The 19,146-nt window shown below is 37.2% G+C and overlaps 1 protein-coding gene across 4 annotated transcripts in view; it reads right to left on the bottom strand.

Moving 5' to 3' along the window:
- LOC109397513 (dual 3',5'-cyclic-AMP and -GMP phosphodiesterase 11) overlaps positions 1 to 19,146 on the bottom strand; it is a 460,696-nt gene that overhangs the window by 324,151 nt on the left and 117,399 nt on the right. For all 4 annotated transcript variants that reach the window (XM_062850794.1, XM_062850784.1, XM_062850786.1 and 1 more), the window contains one exon: positions 2,760 to 2,837. Coding sequence is in view for 2 of the 4 variants with exons in the window: in XM_062850784.1 (XP_062706768.1) it covers positions 2,760 to 2,837 (78 nt within the window). In the remaining 2 variants the exon portion in view is untranslated. The remainder of the gene's footprint in view (positions 1 to 2,759; positions 2,838 to 19,146) is intronic.

Here is a 19,146-nt window from a genome sequence, read left to right as displayed (position 1 = left end):
CTCATTTCTACAGGAATTTCTTCAGGGAATCTCGTAGGAGTTTCTTCAATAATTTTCTTAGTATTATAATCAGACAAATCTCCAGGATATTCTTGAGGGTTCTTTCTCGGAGTTTCTACAAGTATTCCACCAGGATTTCCTTCTGAAATTCCTCCAGGAATTCTTTAGAAGATACCTCCTGCAATTCCTTTTGGGAGATTCCGCTGGAAACTCTTCGAGGATTCCGCTTGGAAATCATTCGCAATTCCTTCGGGAATTCCCTCTAGAATTCCTGCAGGGATTTCTCCTGCAATTTCTTCGGAGATTCTTCCAGGACTTCCTCCAGGGGTTCCCCTGGACTTTCTTCGAGACATCCTCCTGGTATTCCTTCGCGGTTTCCTCCTGAAATTCCTCTTAAAAATCCTTCGGAGATTCCTCCTGGAATTACTTCGGGGATTCCTTATGAACTTCATTAACGGGTTCCTCCTGAATTTCCTTCGCAGATTCTTCCTGGAAATCTTTCGGGGATTACTTCTGGAATTCTTTCGGAGATACCTCCTAGAATTCAATCTGGAATTTCTCCTGGAATTCCTTCGGGGATTCCTCCTATAATCCCTTCGAGGATTCCTGATGAAATTCTTTCGAAGATTTCTCCTGATATTCTGTCGAACCTGATATTCTTCTGAAGTTTCTTCGGTTTTCTCCTGGAATTTCTTTGATGATTCCTCTTGAAATTCCTTAGAAGATTTCACCTGGATTTCCTCCAGGGATTCCTAATGGAAAACCTCCAGGAGTCCTCCTGGAATTCCTGGATATCTTCTGATATTTAGGCCGGAACTCTTTCAGGATTCCCTCTTGAAATGCCTTTGATGATTCCTCTTCGAATTTCTCCGGAGATTCCTCTTAGAAATCCTTCGCAGATTCCTCCTGGAATTCAATCTGGCAATCCGTCGGGGATTCCTCCTGAAATTCTATCGAGGATTTCTCCTGTTATTTGGTCGTGAATTTCTTCTGACATTTCTTCGGGTTCCTCCTGCAATTTCTTCGATGATTCCTCTTTAAATTCCTTAGGAGATTCCACCTGGATTTCCTCCAGGAGTCCTCCTAAAATTCCTGGATATCTTCTGATATTCCGGCCGGTATTCTTTCAGGATTCTCTCTTGAAATGCCTTTGGTGATTCCTTCTCGAATTTCTCCGGAGATTCCTCTTAGAATTCCTTCGGGGATTATTCCCAGAATTCCTTTGGGGATTTCTGCTGGAATTCCTTTGAGGATGAAATTCTTTCGACAATTTCTCCAAAAATTCTCCCAGGAATTTCTCCTGGAATTCCTTCAGAGATTCTTCCTGGGTATTTTTCGTTGATTCCTCCTAGAAATCCTTAAGGGTTTTCTTTTCGAATTCCTTTAGAAATTCCCGCTGGAATTCTTTTGGGATTCTTGCTGTAAATCCCTTGGGGTTCCTGCTTGAATTCATTTGGGAAACCCTCCTGAAATTCCTTCGAGTAATTGTTCCTGGATTTGCTTCTTGCATTCTTCGAAAATTCCAATAAAAGATTTCTTCAGAAGCTTCTGCAGGAAAGAGAGATTCTTGAACCAACAGAGATTCCTTTTGAAGTTTCTTCAGTGTTTCATACAGCAGTTCCTGAAGAGATTCGTCCAGAAGTTTCCTCGTGGATTCCTCCAGGAGTTTCTTTAAGGCTCCTCTTGGAATCCTTCTGAGATTTCTCCATGAAATCTTTCGGGGATTCCTGAGTGTAAATAGTGCGACCTTATTATCAAATTTGGTAGCTTCTAAAGGTTCTAAGAAAACAAGACAAGAACTGTAGCAAAATTTATTTTGTATTTCCCTTTATGAGCAATGTAGTAATCTACATTTTTGATCGATGGACTCGGTTAGTTGTGTGAAGTGGGGCTATGCTATTGTAGATATGTAGTAGCGAAATCAGCAATGGGCCTGCTATCCTATTGCAATCTGCGACTCAATTTTATCTTTTTTGTCCCAAATATTTTTTCCAAAGCAATGGTCATGGAGAAACACTGCCGCATTGTACCGTTATCTACGTAGGTTTTTTTTTTGCAAACGATATCGCTATCGAAGGCAACAGCCCGCACCACGCATCACAAAAGAAAACCCTTGGGAGGCTTCAACCTAACCTTACCGACGCGTCGCGACCGACCGATACTCGACACCGGACCGACCGACCGACACTCGAGAGGATAAAAAGATCCATTAAGTTTATTATTGCAGCGGCAAGCATTTAGCAGCGCAGTTGGGACGAGTCAGCCGACTACTGACTACTGCAAACTTGGCGTGGCGTTTAATCGCTCGGCTACCCGCCTGCCAGCCAGCGACCAAAGGGGCGTCGACCTTGGAGCTGAATGAAAACCATGCAGTGGGTGTAGCGGGTGTTTTTATCCTATTGATTAAATTTTTTGCTCGGTATCATCATCTGCAAGCGCGCTACGTCTGTAGGGTAGGTCCAACTGTATTTATTATTTTTTGTTTTTGTTTTCTCTCTCGCCTTGTACCTGAACATTGTACTCGCTGGAGGACATTATGAGGATAGCGCCACCAATAACTGGTGATATACATGCAAACAGTTGCTATGGCATGTTATCAATTTACCGTATGAATGGAGGCTAGTGATAGCAAAGGTAGCTGGTAACAGGTGGCATTTTTTACTAAAACTTATGGAAGACTAGTAGTTTAAATTGATAGATCATTGTTGCAAATCATTCAGGTAATATGCGTTTAAAGTTAGGACAAAAAATCTGCTTACCGGCTTTTCGTCGTGCACGCCACAGAACGGGCGGAACGGTATTACCCGGGGATGCCAGCGTGACAGCCTGCGATGGTCCTGTAAGGAAGAAAAACATCGGATAATTGATAAGTACAAGTGATAAATTAAAACTTTTTTTTTAAGTTTTTATTTTTGCGTATTTTAACTTATTGCTTATTCTACACTTTGATTGACAAGTCCCAAATTCCACCAAGCCAGATATTAATGTTAAATGGTGCTAATGTGCTATTTTGTTGTTATTTAGAATAGGATCTGGGACCATTTAGGCCAGAGGACCTATTTTGGGAACTTGCTGCTATAAATCAGTAAATTTCAAACAGATTTATTCGAATTTTTGAACATCGCTTGATTCTGTACGTAATTGATCGTTATCCAAAAATCAAGTCAATCGGTTAAAAAATGACTGAGTTATAGCAGAAAGTGCGCAAAATAGGTTCCCTTGCCCAAATGGTCCCAGACCCAGACTGTTTGGCTACACGTGAAATTGGGAGAAACGTTTGCCATGGGATCATTTAACTGTGAAATACACTTGTAGTCAGGGTACCCAGGAATCCACAAAATCAAAACGGTCGTGTTTCTTGGATGACTGATTTTGGTGGGACTTCTAATGGTTTCGGCTTGCAGTCACAGATATAAGCGTTGGTTCTTTTATTTCATCGCCGACGTTTCGATCCTCTGGTTTGGATCTTCTTTAGGGCTCGAAGTTAACCAACTTGTGAAGTGCCGTGTTGCGGAGGTTTGTCGGGATTTTGGTGGAATGGCCTCATTGACATTTTTGTACCCTTGCTAAATTAATGGAAAAATTAATTAATGTTTTTTTTTAAATCTCCCTTTCTTTAACGGTGAAACATCCGCAAAGGTAAAAAGTGTAAGAATTCCGGACGTCGAAAAGTGTTATTTTGGTTCGAAATTCGTAGCAAGAGTAAACAACTTTCGAACACCTGAACTACGAGAACCTCGGGAGTTCAAAGAATGCAACTTTTGGCAAAATTGATCAACAGGCGAAGTGCTAGCTCATCGTCGTGTTTTAGCTCGAAACTTTTCCGCTATGTGGCGTTTTAGTCTAAAACGTTAAACGTTTTTTGTATCTTGATATGTAACAGATAGGATCACGAGCAAACTTGTTCAACAAGATTAGAACTAGCAAACAGTACAGAGACTTTCATTCTAAATTAGAGACGGAGGAACTTCCAATACTATAAGCTGAGAGCAAGCTGGCGAGTTCTAGTTCGGAAGTCGCTACATGAAGAAGTACTAAATCAATATCAAAAATCGAAGCGTATTACAAAGAATCTTTGGACTCTCGAATTAGCTGACAATAGGAAGCAATCATTGAAGTACTAGATTGAAAGTAGTGAGCTGGATTTTTTTATGGTGAGATGATCAGTTCTCCATTTGTGTAATGAAATGGTACAAACAGCGTGGGTTATATGATTTTTTGACTAATTTGATGCTATTTGAGCAAAAGTTTGGGTAACTGTGTTGTTGTATTATTTATTTCTTGCAACTTCAACAACACAGTTACCCAAAGCTTTGCTCAAACAGCATCAAATTAGGCAAGAAACCATATAACCCACGCTGTTTGCACCATTTCATCGCAGAAATGGAGAACTGATCATCTCACCATACAAAAATCCAGCTCACTACTTTCAATCTAGTACTTCACTGATTGCGTCCTATCCTTTGATGGAAAGACTTGACTGTAGGCAGCGCGCAAGCATCGGTTGATATCTTGTGACATAAGAAGTATTACAGTGCCCGAAAGAAAGTTGAAACCTTAATATGATGCAGCTGATTTCATGCAGAATTTGAAGGTTTTGGAACCATAACAATACCTATGTAAGGGAAAACAAGATTCCTAGAAGATCTTTCAAACATCTATCGAGAAGAAGACACTAACACCCGGAGATGTTTTATTTTTTTGTCGGATATTTCAGAATCTTACATTTTGAAGTGATTTGATGGGATTGTAACATAAGGCTGAATTTCAAAAGGCTGAATACGAAAGGCTGAAATCAAGAAAGTGTGACATAAGGCTGAAATTACAAAAGGCTTAAAATTGAAAAGGCTGAAAATACGAAAATGCATAGATAAGTTAGAGCACTTCTTCCTTTTCTTGGAGTAACGCCCGAACTAAGATAGAGCTTGCTTCTCAGCTTTGGCATATCGGCACGAAGATACTCAATGCCAAAGGGAGTCAAGAAAATTTTCACAATGAAAAGTTCCTGGTCCGAACGCGAATCGTACGCGTAACCCTCAACATGGGCCCTAGTTTCGAAACTGAACTTATAGTGAAAAGGGTAATGGTGCATACCAACGAACACAAAAAGGATGTGATAATACCCATATCGTTAATTTATCCTTCTTTAAACATGAGCTATTTTTTCGAGTCATGTTATTTTGGAGATTGTTGTCATTACGGCTGCTAAAACAATATCATCAGAGATTTTTCCTTCTTTGAAATATATGCTATTCTTTGGAAAAAATACTGCCTTAGTAATGTATGCGTTCAATAATCCATGGCATTATGGCCAGTCGTAAAATTTTCCGATTCAGAACATAGTAAGGCAGCATCCATTTATTACGTAACGCTAAAATTGACAATTTTGGACCCCCCTCCCCCCTCCGTAACGCTTTTTTGTATGAAAATCCTAAATTTTTTGTATGGACCGTAACGCTCGGCTATACTCCCTCCCCCTAGAGTGTTACGTAATTTGTGGACGGCGCCTAACTGAAGTATGTTCCCCTAAAATGGCTTAGTTTGGCCAACCATGAACTAGGGACGGTAGGACCATAGACTAACTTGAAGACCTGAAAGTACCGAAGAAAACCATTGAGTTTTGTGTGTCCAATGGCGTACAATAAAATTCATTACCTTGTATTTCTTCCGCGTAATTTGCATTTGTGTAAATTATTTTTAGTATGTTACATTATGTCGCCGCTCGTAGGACGACCAATCGTCGAGCTATGCAAGTGCCAGGGCTGGGTAATCGACTAACACGCAAATTTTCAACTGGATCGTAAAATCAATGAATGTGTGGGAATAATTACATCCCAATTAGAATGATCTGTTTGTCTGAGCTGTTAGTGTTGAGGTTAAGTGCCCCACACTATGCATACGTTTGCGTGTGCGTGATAGTAGTTTGACACATTTCCTATGGAAAAACTGTCAAAAAAACACAAACCTCGACGGAACGGACGCTATGTGTTCCAGGCTTTAGCCTTTAGGCTGGTGCGTTTAAAAACTAGTCGAAGTTCTAGTTCAGTCTTATGTTATTTCAGCCTTTTGATGCATTCAGCCTTTTGTTATTTCAGCCTTTCATGTTTTAGCCTTTTGTTATTTCAGCCTTTTGTAATTCAGCCTTTTGTACGTCACCCGATTTTATTCAGAACGCCACACAAAGCGAAAACAAAAAAAAATATATGTTTCTAGTCCGAAAAACGAAACAAACGACAAAGAAAGCACTAAGTTTATTCATAGTATCAGCTTGTGCATACAATGACATAAGTCCTGTTACACAACGTAGGTTGAACTTGCTAGAACCCCGAGTAGAGGATAGCATATTTTGATATGGAGATCCAAAAGTGATTTGATTGATATAAGAGATAAAAGATCTAAAAATAATATCACAATTTACTCCTGAAGCACCATCATCATATCATATTTAGATATTGTAAGATCTAATCAATAGCAGCGAGCTATTCGTTTGATCTTGAAACTTAGTTGTCATAAGGTTCAATTCCAATCTCATCGATCTATATCATCTTCCCCTAAACCGCAAATATAACCATCTCTGTTGTACATATGTACGAAAAGCGATTTGTTTATTGTTTGAAACTGTTTGCCTATCGTACAGGCAACGCTTCCTCAACCACTTGTAGAGGAAGAACAATGCTACCTGGAAGGCGATCAAACGCGTCGTTCGCATTCTATTTGATACGACGGATAACTACGTAGAGGTAGATGCACGAAAACAACTCACTTGAAGTGCAAATTTTCGGTAATACCAATCCGTGTGGTCAAATTTTGATATTGTCCAGGAACGTATTTTAGGTATTATTTTCAGATCTTTCATCTTTATATCAATCAAACCAATAACGCTTTTTTATCGTCAATGGTTCACCTCTACCTGGGAGTGACTGTATTTTGCACTTACGCATTACTTGTCGGTTGTTGACTCATACGTAGATTTGTTGAGAGATTTTCTATTTATTCAGAAAAAACTTCAGAAATCCTTCGGCGATTTTTCAAAAAATCTTCCGAAACATTCTTCTGAAATTCCTTTAAAAATTCTTTTTGAAAATTGCCAAAGTATTTGTGCAGCAATTTTCCCACGGATTTTTTCAAGTTATCTTTAAAAAATTCTTTTGAATTATTTCATTTTTTTAAAGAAATTCTTGCAGGGATTCCTTTGGAGCCACTGGGCACTAATTCTCAAATTACAGCAAAACAAACTGCTTGGTGGCTAAGTATGCGGAGTGCGAGAGTCAGGCCCGGATTAAAGAATGTGGGGGCCCGGGGCCGGAGTGGATGTGGAGGCCCCTCGGCGGTACAAATGCGATGAACAAATAAGTTTTTCTTCGGTTTTGTTAATGTTTGGCAAGCAAAAACGGTTTTTGTGGGGGCCCCTAAAATGTGGGGGCCCGGAGCCCTGCCCCCCCTTAGATCCGGCCCTGGCGAGAGCTCATAAAAACAATGGGCACATACGCGAGTGTGTTGTGGATTGGCATCTAAGCCGAAAGAAAGATGGGTTTGTGAAAAAGGAGATTTTACGGCGTGGCTTCGTCAGTTTTCTTTCTATTCCGCAGAACCGTTACCTAAAGCCTGTATCCCCAATAATCGGGACACAGAAATACACCTGTAACTCTGCAATAGATACATAAAAAAGGCTCAAATTTGGCCTTATAACATCTTCTCAAGTAACAATTCCATTTCTGATTGGTTTTGTTTGATTTTTATAAGGGTTTTATCACAGCAATAATTAAAACTTCCAGCTTTATGACTACTTTTATGAAAACCATTGATGAAATGTTTTATAGTCAGAGCGTTCATGATTAACAAAAACTTTAATCATGATTAATCATTGATGATTAAAATCCCAATTTCGGTGATTATTGATTATGATTAATGATTATTTTGATTTTTGGGATGATAAATGATTATGATTAATGATTAAAATTAATTTTAACTGTGATTATTGATTATGATTAATGATTAAAAATGGCTCATTGATTAAAAATCATGATTAATCATGATTAATCAATCCCAAAAAACCGGAAATAATTAAAATATATTTGTTGTTTAAAATATTTTTGAAGTTCCAAAAGTAAAAGGTAACTCTGTCTGGGAGATTTTTAAGAAAAGAATCATAAATTATATTATTTAGAACCGCATTTGAACCAATTCAAATTGGATCATATATTTTATATGGTGAATCATTTATGGTGATGAATGATTAATGATTGATTAATGTTTTTTTCTTATGATTATGATTACTGATTAATGATTAAATTGTGAAATCAGTGTGATTAAGATTAATGATTAATGATTAAATGAGATTTTTTTGTGATTATGATTAATGATTTTTGAATAATCTTAATCATTAATCATTAATCATTAATCGTGATTAAATTCATGATTAATCATTAACGCTCTGTTTATAGTATACTTGAAGATATCCACAAAGCCAGATTTTAAGAGTAAACAAAACTCTCCGATATGTAAACCTTCTGGCATTCATTATTACCACAATAAAACTGTTCAAACTCTCAACAGATGGCGACCCGGTCGATTAGTAACGACATCTGTTGGTGGAAAAGCAGAAACTACGACACTGCTAGGTTTATTGCGGTCATCATAAAAGTAAACTTGCTTTCGTTTGTTTTCGCTAATTCACAGCGTAACAAAAATTAACTTTTGGTCTGTCTCAAGAGCAAACTTATGTGTCTCTGACAGATTTTGGGCCGCTGAATCCGAATCCGGGCTCAGATTTGCTCTAACACGTCACAATTTTGAGCTATACCTCAATTTGTACGGCAAAATAGGCGATTTTGGGCTTTTTTGACTGCAAGCCATTAAGTATGGAAATATTTCTTTAAGCAATCAAAAGGTTAATTGGTCAATTAACATCTAAATTAACGACTCATGCAAAAAATTTCGTTTTACCAAATCGAATTTGATAGTTTTCAGCGATTTATGTTAGGTACGACATTTCCCATACAAGTCACCGTCCAAAAGTTGCATGCAAGTTTTCATACTAACATAAATCGCTTAAATCTATCAAATTTGATTAGATAAAACGAAATATTTTGCATGAGTCGTTAATTTAGATGTTAATTTGCCAATTAACCTTTTGATTGCTTAAAAAAATATTTCCATACTTAATGGCTTGCAGTCAAAAAAGCCCAAAAACGCATATTTTGCCCTACAAATTGAGGTATAGCTCAAAATTGCGACGTGTTGTAGCAAATCTGAGCCCGGATCCGGATTCAGCGGCCCAAAATCCTTCGGAGACACATAAGTTTGCTCTTGAGACAAAAAAATGTTGCGCTATGTTATGGTCGTCGCCATATTGAAGAATTTGCTGACGTGAATGGAAAATAGTTAATTTTGCTCAAATAAGCAATGAATTGATAGTTTGCCGTCATTTGCAGAATATGCCCACACTACATGAATAAATACTCTCAGCTGAGTTTTCTTGTGATTCGAATAGTTTTACTAAATTAACAAATTGATTTATTTCGTTCCAAGATGATAATATTCATCATTTTCGAAGCGCATCAATTTTATGTTTCTACAGCCCCAATATTCACGGTAATATTGAATGCGCACAAGCCTACCAAAACAATAACTACAAAAATATCACTTTGAAATGATCGCTTTCTATTTACGAATGATGTATTCTCATGAACTTTACGTGCCATCGAAGAAGCTTGCGCTGTCATAATTTTTGGTGAAAAAAAAACAACAAAAATCATAACCTCTGTTCTAGAATGGAATTTTTTTCAACTAGGTTTTAAAACAGTTTTAATGCTACTCTTAATGTGGTTTGCAAAACCTCTCCAAGGATGGTCCACTTAGCCGGAAGATGCTCTTAAAGAGGTTATCAAGAGGTTTTTATGTATACATCAGTTTTATCGCAAGTTTTATAAAATTAGCCATGAAGATCTCTTACGGAGCCGAACAAAACTTAAAATGTTACTTGGGCTTAAGTTGTGTTCATTTCACCTACAAAATTTCATGTGAATCAGTGCAGTACTTTATGTTGTAGCAATGAAAGGGTAGAATGTGCGCCATAGAATTTTGTACAGCCCCTAGTATTACTTGTCAGCGCTGTAACTTTTGAATTTGACAAAGGAAATGGCTGAAATTTTGAAGACAAACCTCTCAATCTACATTTGTTGCATAGGCAAAATTTCAAAAAATCGATGCAATATCAACAATTTTATAGTCGAAACATATATTGGGACTGAACGTGATTTATGCCCCTCATACAGCAATTAGTCAGCACGCTTTATTGTTTCGATTGTACTATTGAAAGCACTATACCAATAATCATCAAATTTTGCAGGCATAATATGCACATAATCAACTACTTTCCGTGAGAATTTCATGAAAATTCTCAGAGAAATTCAATAATTATTAATAGGCAAATATTGCACATGAAAAACACGAAAACTTTTCACTAACACTCATCCCTTTCCACACCAGCAGCATTCAAACCAATTGATCAAAGTTGATGAAATTTTGCAAGGAAGTGTCTCTATAAGTATCATAACTGTTAACGAAATTTCATAATTATTATCACAAAACTTTGAACTGCAGCGTAAAAGAACCATCTATTATGCGAATGAAAATTGGTCATGATAGTACAAAATGCTTAAAACCATGTCGGGTTTGTTTTTTATCTACAGTTAAAAGTAATACATCGATTTTTATGAAATTTTCCACAAATAATAAACATACACCAAAGAGTTCGCAGTCAATTATTTGGTCAATTTTACCGAATCATTACAGAGCTACAGCCGTACTTCTGTGTCCCGATTATTGCGGATACAGGCTTTATTCTGTGGTTTAGTTGCGTGAGCGTTTTTTTTTTTTACAAATTTCATCTCTCAGTTTTTCAATTAGCAACATTTCATGCTTCCTAATAATAAGTGTTTCCAGTATGTTTCAGACATACCAGCAATAGCGTGCACAGTGAGAATTTTGACCACTCCCAGTCAATTATTCAGTTGATTCATTGTGCAACTGTCATTGGCTCGGGTTAATCACAAAGTAGCAACCATTGATATGTGCAGTCAGTCTAAGCTAAGTTAAGCTATGTGTCAGACATACCAGCAATCTGGTAAAATCTGGTAAAGGGCAATATATATCATTGTTACACACATTTTTTTTTCAAAAAATCTTGCATTGTTTGCTTCAGAAATTTCTCCAAGATTTTGAGCAGAAATTCAAGAGTTCGTCTAGAGACTCCCTCAGAAATTCCTCTAGTGTCTAGACATTTATTATAAAATTGCTCCAAAGATTTTCTAAGAAAATCCTCCAGAGGTGCCTACCTAGAGTTTTTCTAAAAATGTTTTAAAAATTTCCTACAAAGATTTCCTTGGAAATTTTTCCAAAGATTCCAACAGAAATCCCTATGGTAAATTATTAGCGGATTTTTGTGAAAAAAAAACACCTTACGAAATTATTTTGGAATTGTTTATTTTTTCAGTGTTTTAATTTGGATTTATTTTTTTAGAATTTTCAGTAATCCACCAGGGATTATTTTAAAAATTTCACTGAAGATCTAAAAATTGCACAAAGCATTATACACTGAAAATTCCATTTAAGTCGATGCATATCTGATCGAAAATAATTTTTACCGTGCAAGCAATGACTAAACTATACAGTTTTATATTTTTTGACAAAACTCCTTTGTCATGCGAAGTATTAAAAAATATAAAAGTCTTTGGTTTTATCATTGCTTGTACGGTAAAAAATATTTTCGATAAACTATGCATCGACTTAAATGGAGGTTTCAGTGTATAAAAATTATTTGCATGCATGTCTTTATGAGTTTCTCCAAAAATATCTCCAGGGATTCCTTTAGAAAATCCTTCAGATATTTGTCCAAAGTTTTTTTTCCGGGAGTTTCTCTGGAACTCTACTAAAAACTGCTTTTGAAATTCCTTTTCGAATTCTAGATCAAACTATCTTTCATGGTCCAAGGTTTGCTTCGGAAATTATTATAGCAATTTCTTCTGAAATTCTGAATTTCTACAAATCTTGCAGGTATTTCTTTACGCATGCCTTTACTCTTTTCTTTATCATTTCTCCAGGGATTCTTCCTACAAATTTTTCTGAGGAAATTTTCTTCAGGGATTTTTTTTTTTTTCAGAAACTCCTCTATAGAACCTTTTTCACATTTTGAGGGATTTTTGGCCCGCTTTGAGAAATCCTTCAAAAATGTCTTTAGACATTCCTCCGAAGTTTTGTCTGGATATTCTTTTACAAGTTTCTCTAAGGATTCGTTCAGAAAACCCTCCATAGCACAGTAGTCGATTTCACGATGGAAATATAAAAAAAAAACATCAAAACTATTGATTTCGGATATCGGATGTCTTCGGTAAAGTTTCTTAATATGATAACGCGTATATTTTGTCATAATCAGTATAATGATTAATCTACCGAAAAGTGCGATCGTAAAGTTATTCTTGGGATAATCAAAACTAGAGACTTAAATTCAGGAGAAAAGTAGATAATTATTGTGAGGTATATATTTGGCTGCAAGAAGCTGTGATTATGAGATAAATCACAGCAGGCGATCTAGTGCGTTTATCTGTGCTATGAACTGTCAAGCTAACAACGTTGGCATCGTTGGCATCAGTGAGTGTGTAGCAACCACCACTGCCCATGACAACCAACTGCATTCGCCCTCGTCACTTGCGAACCAACGTCAGCCTGGGTAAGTTGTGCGTGCGGCATGTGTCGGGTGATTCCTTCCCGGATAAATCCTAAACTCCACAATTATGAACATTGCCGAAGACGCCAATGCTCTTATACTCAAAGCACAAACAAACAGACGTAACACTTCGAATAATTTTCAATTAAAATCATAGTCACGGAAGCATGTTCGGCCAATGCTTAAAGAACTGAGTTGGGCCAACCATCAACTAGGCGGAAGTAGTGGGCAAACGTAAAATTCGAACAAAAACGATGCAAGCACAACGGATGGCCAGTTGGCCAACTATCAAATTTTGAAATAGACCGTGACATCGGTGTACTATGGGAATTATCAGAGTGTTACGTCTGACTGTCTGAGCTCAAATTTTTAGAATTTAGGACGCTTTTCATAGACAACTCCTTGACATTAGTTTTTTTTTTTGAGTAAAACTTTTGAACGGTATTTCTTATGTCTTTTATTTCTTCTACAAAGTTGTAAGGAATGCCAAACAAATCTATTAAGTTTGATTTGGTTAATCGAAATATTTTGCATGAATCGTTAATTTAGATCAGGGCTGGCCAACGTACGGCCCGCGGGCCGGATCCGGCCCGCGAAGAGATTTTGTGCGGCCCGCGGCACGAGTGGAGAAAAATATTAAAATTCGGCCAGAGCATCCATATTAACAAATAATGTCCTTTTCAAGTGAAACGTTATAAAAAAACTAATAATATTGATTTATTGAGATCAATAAATCTTTAAACACTTGTATAATTAACAGATTGCGAGAAAGAATCAAATTATGTAAATGTAAATGTTTTTGTAAAATTTTTCGAACTCTTTCTGACATTGTAAAAAAAAATAAAAACATTTCAACAAAAACTTCGAGCAATTTTAAAAATAAATACAACAACATCCATCAAAATTGTACGAATTCTTGTAAGATTTTAGCATTAATTCTGCTTTATAAGTGTGATTGCATCTCTTTTATTTAATACTGACGCAAACTTCAATAGTCTGGAAGAGTTTTCATAAAATTTCATTAGAAGCTGAAATTTGTTGCAACAAATGTACTATTCTCATCTTTTGAACTCTGAAATTTCTTTTAAAAACTCAGAAAAGTTTTTGAAAAAATGTATCATCGCCGGATTTCAATTTCTGGCCCGTTGACTAGTATGGAGTGACACCTGTGGCCCGCGGCCTTAAAAGGTTGGGCAGGCCTGATTTAGATGTTAATTGACCAATTTACGCTTTCTGGCTTAAACAATATATTTCCATGTTTAATAGCTTGCAATCAAAAAAGCCCCAAATCACAAACTTTGCCCTATAAATTGAGGTATAGCTCAAAATTATGACGTGTTTAAGCAAATCTGAACCGGGGTTCTGATTCAGCGGCCCAAAATCAGTCAGAGACACATAAGTTTGCTTTCAATAAAAAAAGGGCAATCATATAAAAATCTAGCCCTGGCAAATTTTGATGACCAAGCTCAAGTCCCCGTTACAGAATGAAACAAACACGACCGGAACCGAATGACCTATTCGCGAGTTATGCGCGGTCCCACTATGTTTTCATATATAGGGAACTTACGTATTTTCGACAGTGTTGTTCTCTTCGTCATGGTTTTTTTAACCTGTTGAATTCAGAGTTGGCATCAAATCGTTCCCAACCAAACTGAGTTTTATGTCCAAATTTCAGGCAGTTCGGCGCACAAAAACCCCCCTGATGAAGCGAACAAACCTGCCGTTAATACCCTTCGTCACCCAATATAGATTTTGACCACCTCGATTTTTTTTTAAATTTGGCCAAACCACTCCCCTTAATTGTCTGCGTGGTTTATTTATGGTCGTAATTGCGATACAAGGGAAATTCTGGCAACTACGTGGTTGGCCGCACACTCAATTGTTGTTAGCAGTTGAAGAGGACTTTCAACTTCCAGGATGACTGGTATCGACGTAGATTCAACGGAGCGAATCGTAGCCTAGGAAGTACCAAGTAGTTTTGAGAATTCTGTGGAGACTATTCGATATAGATAGTACATACCCGTGTAGCTGCCGGCTTAGAATAGCACTACGGACCACCTGTTCCGGGGGTAAAAGTCCACCAAACAGGTAACCCCAATCCAAGGTGTCAGGCGACCCGTGCTGAGGGATGAATGGTTGAGGGGGTTTAAAAGATGCTCGATCTTTAAGGAGAAACTTCAGAGAATACCAATATGGCTGCCACAATGGCCGATTTGGACCCCTACTCACGTTTTCAAGAGCACCAATCTTGAAAATTCGTTAACAAATGCGCTCGATTTGGAAAAGCTGCCTCTTTTTGCAAGTGAGCAAAGCCAGGATAAACAAGTGCGGCTTGGTTTGAGGCCTCGTTCGTCAGATTTGTGCCTCTTAAGTTTGTATGCAAAATTGCAATGGGATTTGTTGACGTTTCACCTTAACGGAGCCCGTAGCGTGGGTAGATCGCCTTTTTGGGTTGCGTTGCGGTGTTAGATCTACCAAATCGAAATCTAGTGTCGTCCTATGTTTCAATTTTGGAATATGTGTTCTGATAATTATAGGCATTATAGTATTGTGATGATTTCCAGTCTTTGAATAAAACTAACTTTGCCAACTTTACTTTGCATATAGTTAAAAACCTCACCATCTGAGGCTAAACTCAATGCAAAGGAAATCAAATTGGGTTAGGGATCCATGTATGTACTAACTCTTCGAAGACTGGAAAGTGCTAGTATGCAAGGAACATACTAGAATCCCTATTACTGAACACCTGTTCCATTGTTGGAATGATATTGCTGCTAATGTTAAAACCCGGGTCCTAAACTTCCTACTGGGGAGAATTTAGCAGTAAAACAAGGGTGATGCTAGGTTTCCGATGCATGGCCAATATCAGTACTCTTGTTTTGTTTTCTAAGAAAACAAAACAAAAACTGTATCAAAATCGATACTTTATTGCCCCTCAATGGCAATTGAATAATGCGACATGCACTACACTAAGGATACGGGTAATGTCACAATAGATCTAAAAACTGGTCGCAGTGACAAACCCGAACAGGAATAAAAAAAAACAATATATAGATAGGGTAATTGATGATGGTTGGACCAGTCCAAAAACTTTTTTCTTTTTTTTTGTTTGTGTGCGGCGCACTGTTTGTTACGCTGTTGGAAATGCTGTAGTTTTTGTTTTAAATTTCACCGTGTCGTGCCTGTTATATCGCATTTTTTCTCATCGTTACGCCAATGTTGTGTGGTATTTTATCTGAAGAAGTAGAAAGATCGACTGCGAAACAACAGTTGCACTCTATTTTGTATTTCTATCTTATCACCATTCAACGATACACATCGACGTGTGGTCGTCAGTCGTCGCCACCATCCTCGATTGTTTTGTCAAGTTTGCTATAAAGTCGTTCGTGTGCCATCTATCTCTGGAGTAAAGAACTGACAATCGCGTAGACAGGGTTTCCCAAACCTCTCAACGATGGATCATTGCCATACATGCAAAGTGGAGATTCGATTGTTGTGATGTGCTACGGTATCTGCAAGGATAAACACACTTTTCACGCTAGATGTGTGGGCTTGACGTACGACGAAGGATGTGCTTGCTTACATAGCAACATATTTTGGATGTGCGACCCGTGCCGACATGCTATCGAATACGAGCGTTTTGGTAAATCTGCATCTGATATAAACACCGAAAAATTGGCAACAAAGGATGAAGTGAAGGCTGAGGTGGAACGAATTGACAAAATTCTAACGCAACTGACTTCGCATTTACAATCAATTGAAATATGTGGAGAATTGTCATCTAGCTCTATTAATCTTTCAACGTCCTCACCTCCACCGTTAAGTTCAACGAAAAACAACGTAGAACATCTTGCCAACAAACAACCTTCTGTTGCCATGCAGAATAGGGAACTGCATGAAATTCTCTCCTTCTCTTTCACTCTAACAGAAATCTTGTAAACAACAAGGCCACGAAACTTCAAAATCCCATACAAAATCAAAACAGTGCGGTGCCCTATAGTAGCCTGCAGTTGTACATCTCAAATATTGCGAATGACGTCACGGAAGATGAAATAGGATCTATGGTGTGTGAAGCACTAGGAGCCGAACGGGTTTTGGACGTGAAATGTTTAGTGTCTCTCAAATATTGCGAATGACGTCACGGAAGATGAAATAGGGTCTATGGTGTGTGAAGCACTAGGAGCCGAACGGGTTTTGGACGTGAAATGTTTAGTGTCTCCCTGGAAAGATATTTCAACGTTGGATTATGTGTCATTCAAAGTCGTCATTGGTGCACAATATCGGAAAGCTGCCTTTGCTGCGTCGAACTGGCCAACCGGTGTACGAATTCGAGAGTTTCGTGACCGCTACAATTCAGTGTGGAGACCAAACCGAACAACTCAGCTACCAGAATAATTTTGTCAACAGCCTCATTCAGTGTATTCTCGTTATTTTGATTCGTGAAAATTTGTAAAATAGCATACATGTATTTGTTCTTGTTTTAATTTTTAATTTTTAAGTGGTAGTCTGTGCGACTCAGTCGAAGGCGAAATAAAAAAAAAATTAAAAAAAACTGATCATGGTTGGACCAATTTGGAAATTAGTCGATTATGCCAACATTTTCTTAAAAACTTGAAGTAATAACTCACTAATGTCAAAAAATAATTTTTTATTCATTCAATACACTTTGATTTTTTTGTTAATTCACCTTCAAATCTATTTAAAAATGTAGGTTTTAGAAAGTCTAACTCTAAGTAGTGTGGGGACACTAAAATAACGAATTTTGTACCCTCAATAAAATACATATTCTGTTACAAATCCATGAACTTTATGCATTTTACTATTGCGAAAACATGTGAAATTTACGTTAGGGAATCATTATTTCATAGTTTTTCTCTGAAAAATCCCTTTAATTAGCGATATCAATTGAACTGATTATGATCATGATTGGTCCTACGAATGATTCTGGTTAGACCTAACCGTTACCATGTTTGGTTGCTAGGACTAGCTCTGTTTATTTACTTTTTTCGCGCGTACTGACATTACGTATAATGAAGAGTTTCAGTGCTTTGTAGGCTATAATTGCTACGCGAGAGTTGAAAATTCGGAATCTACATATTCAACTGACCAGACAGTGCGTGTTGGCAACTTGGAGGGCCAGTCGTTACGTGTTTCGATGCGGATTACACCGTGTCCAATAAGTTCTCATACAAAATCAAGTTCAATTCATTTCACATCTGTAATTAGGATTTTCAAAGTAAATTTATTTATTGAAAGGCCAACTAACATACATCAAATACAGTATATGTTTCGGTAATAACTGTCCTTTATCCTTCTCTACTGATCGCTTATGTGTCGTAAGTTAATTTCAGCTGGCACGCACCCCATTTCGTTGGTATTTCGCCGTATTTTAACGAGTAATGGTTTTAAGTTGAAACAAATTAGGTTCCTGTCATCCCCATTGCTAGTAGCAACTATGACCAGAAGAGAAAAAAATTGAGATCTTGTATTGGTAAAGTACGGAGCCGTTTTATTTTGTACAAAATGAAACGTAAATTAAACAAAAATGTCTATTTACCTGTTTCAATGAGATTTTTTGCGTTAAAGAAGCATGGGTGCATTTTTGCTAGTTGATTCACACCATTCTCACTAATAAAACATGCTTGTATTCCTATTGTGGTAAACTTTGTTCAAAATTTACGTTTTATGATGTTTATCTTTGATATAACAGTTATTTTCATAAAAATCAGCCCAAGTTGAGCTTACTTGCAAATTTCTTACCATATCATCACTAAAACTGTATTGTTTTAGCATTAGTATATCCATTTGGTACATATCTTGGGATACAAACACAAAATTTATCCTTATGGACTCTATTTCGCTACTGTAGAATGTAAAACTTTACGGATATTTTTCTTGCGCGCCGGAGAAAACGGATTTCAGGAAACGGAAGTGTACTGCTAGGTATATAAAAACAAATAAAAAATAAAGTTATTGTAAACCGTATGCTTTATTTAATCAGTATTATGTGGCCTTTCAATACCGTCAAGGCACCATTCACCGTGGATTTAAGAGGACTCGGGGCAAATAAGGGCTGTCATTTGACACCAGTCATATAAACATTGTTGGTGCCGCTTTTAATTGCCTTCATTATAGGTTAAAATTAAAGCAATATCCACAGAAGTAGAAAATTTTTCACAAAATTGGGTGATATAGTAGAATTAGTAAAGAGTAGTAGGGTCGCCTAATTCCGTGGTAGGTCACCATTCACCGTGGTAGTAGGGACCCATTCACCGTGTATGAGAAATTTTATTCTACTTTGTTTAAAAATGATCAAAACAACCCAGCCAAGGGAATTTTCTTCGTTTAAATTCATTTCAAGTAATAACTTGCAAGATTTTATTGAAAAAACGAATTTTCAAATTTTCGATTTTTTCTAG

Source organism: Aedes albopictus, chromosome 2 (genome assembly GCF_035046485.1).
Source record: "Aedes albopictus strain Foshan chromosome 2, AalbF5, whole genome shotgun sequence".
In the NCBI taxonomy this organism is placed as follows: Eukaryota; Metazoa; Arthropoda; class Insecta; order Diptera; family Culicidae; genus Aedes; species Aedes albopictus.
This window is presented reverse-complemented; position numbering and strand designations above follow the sequence as displayed.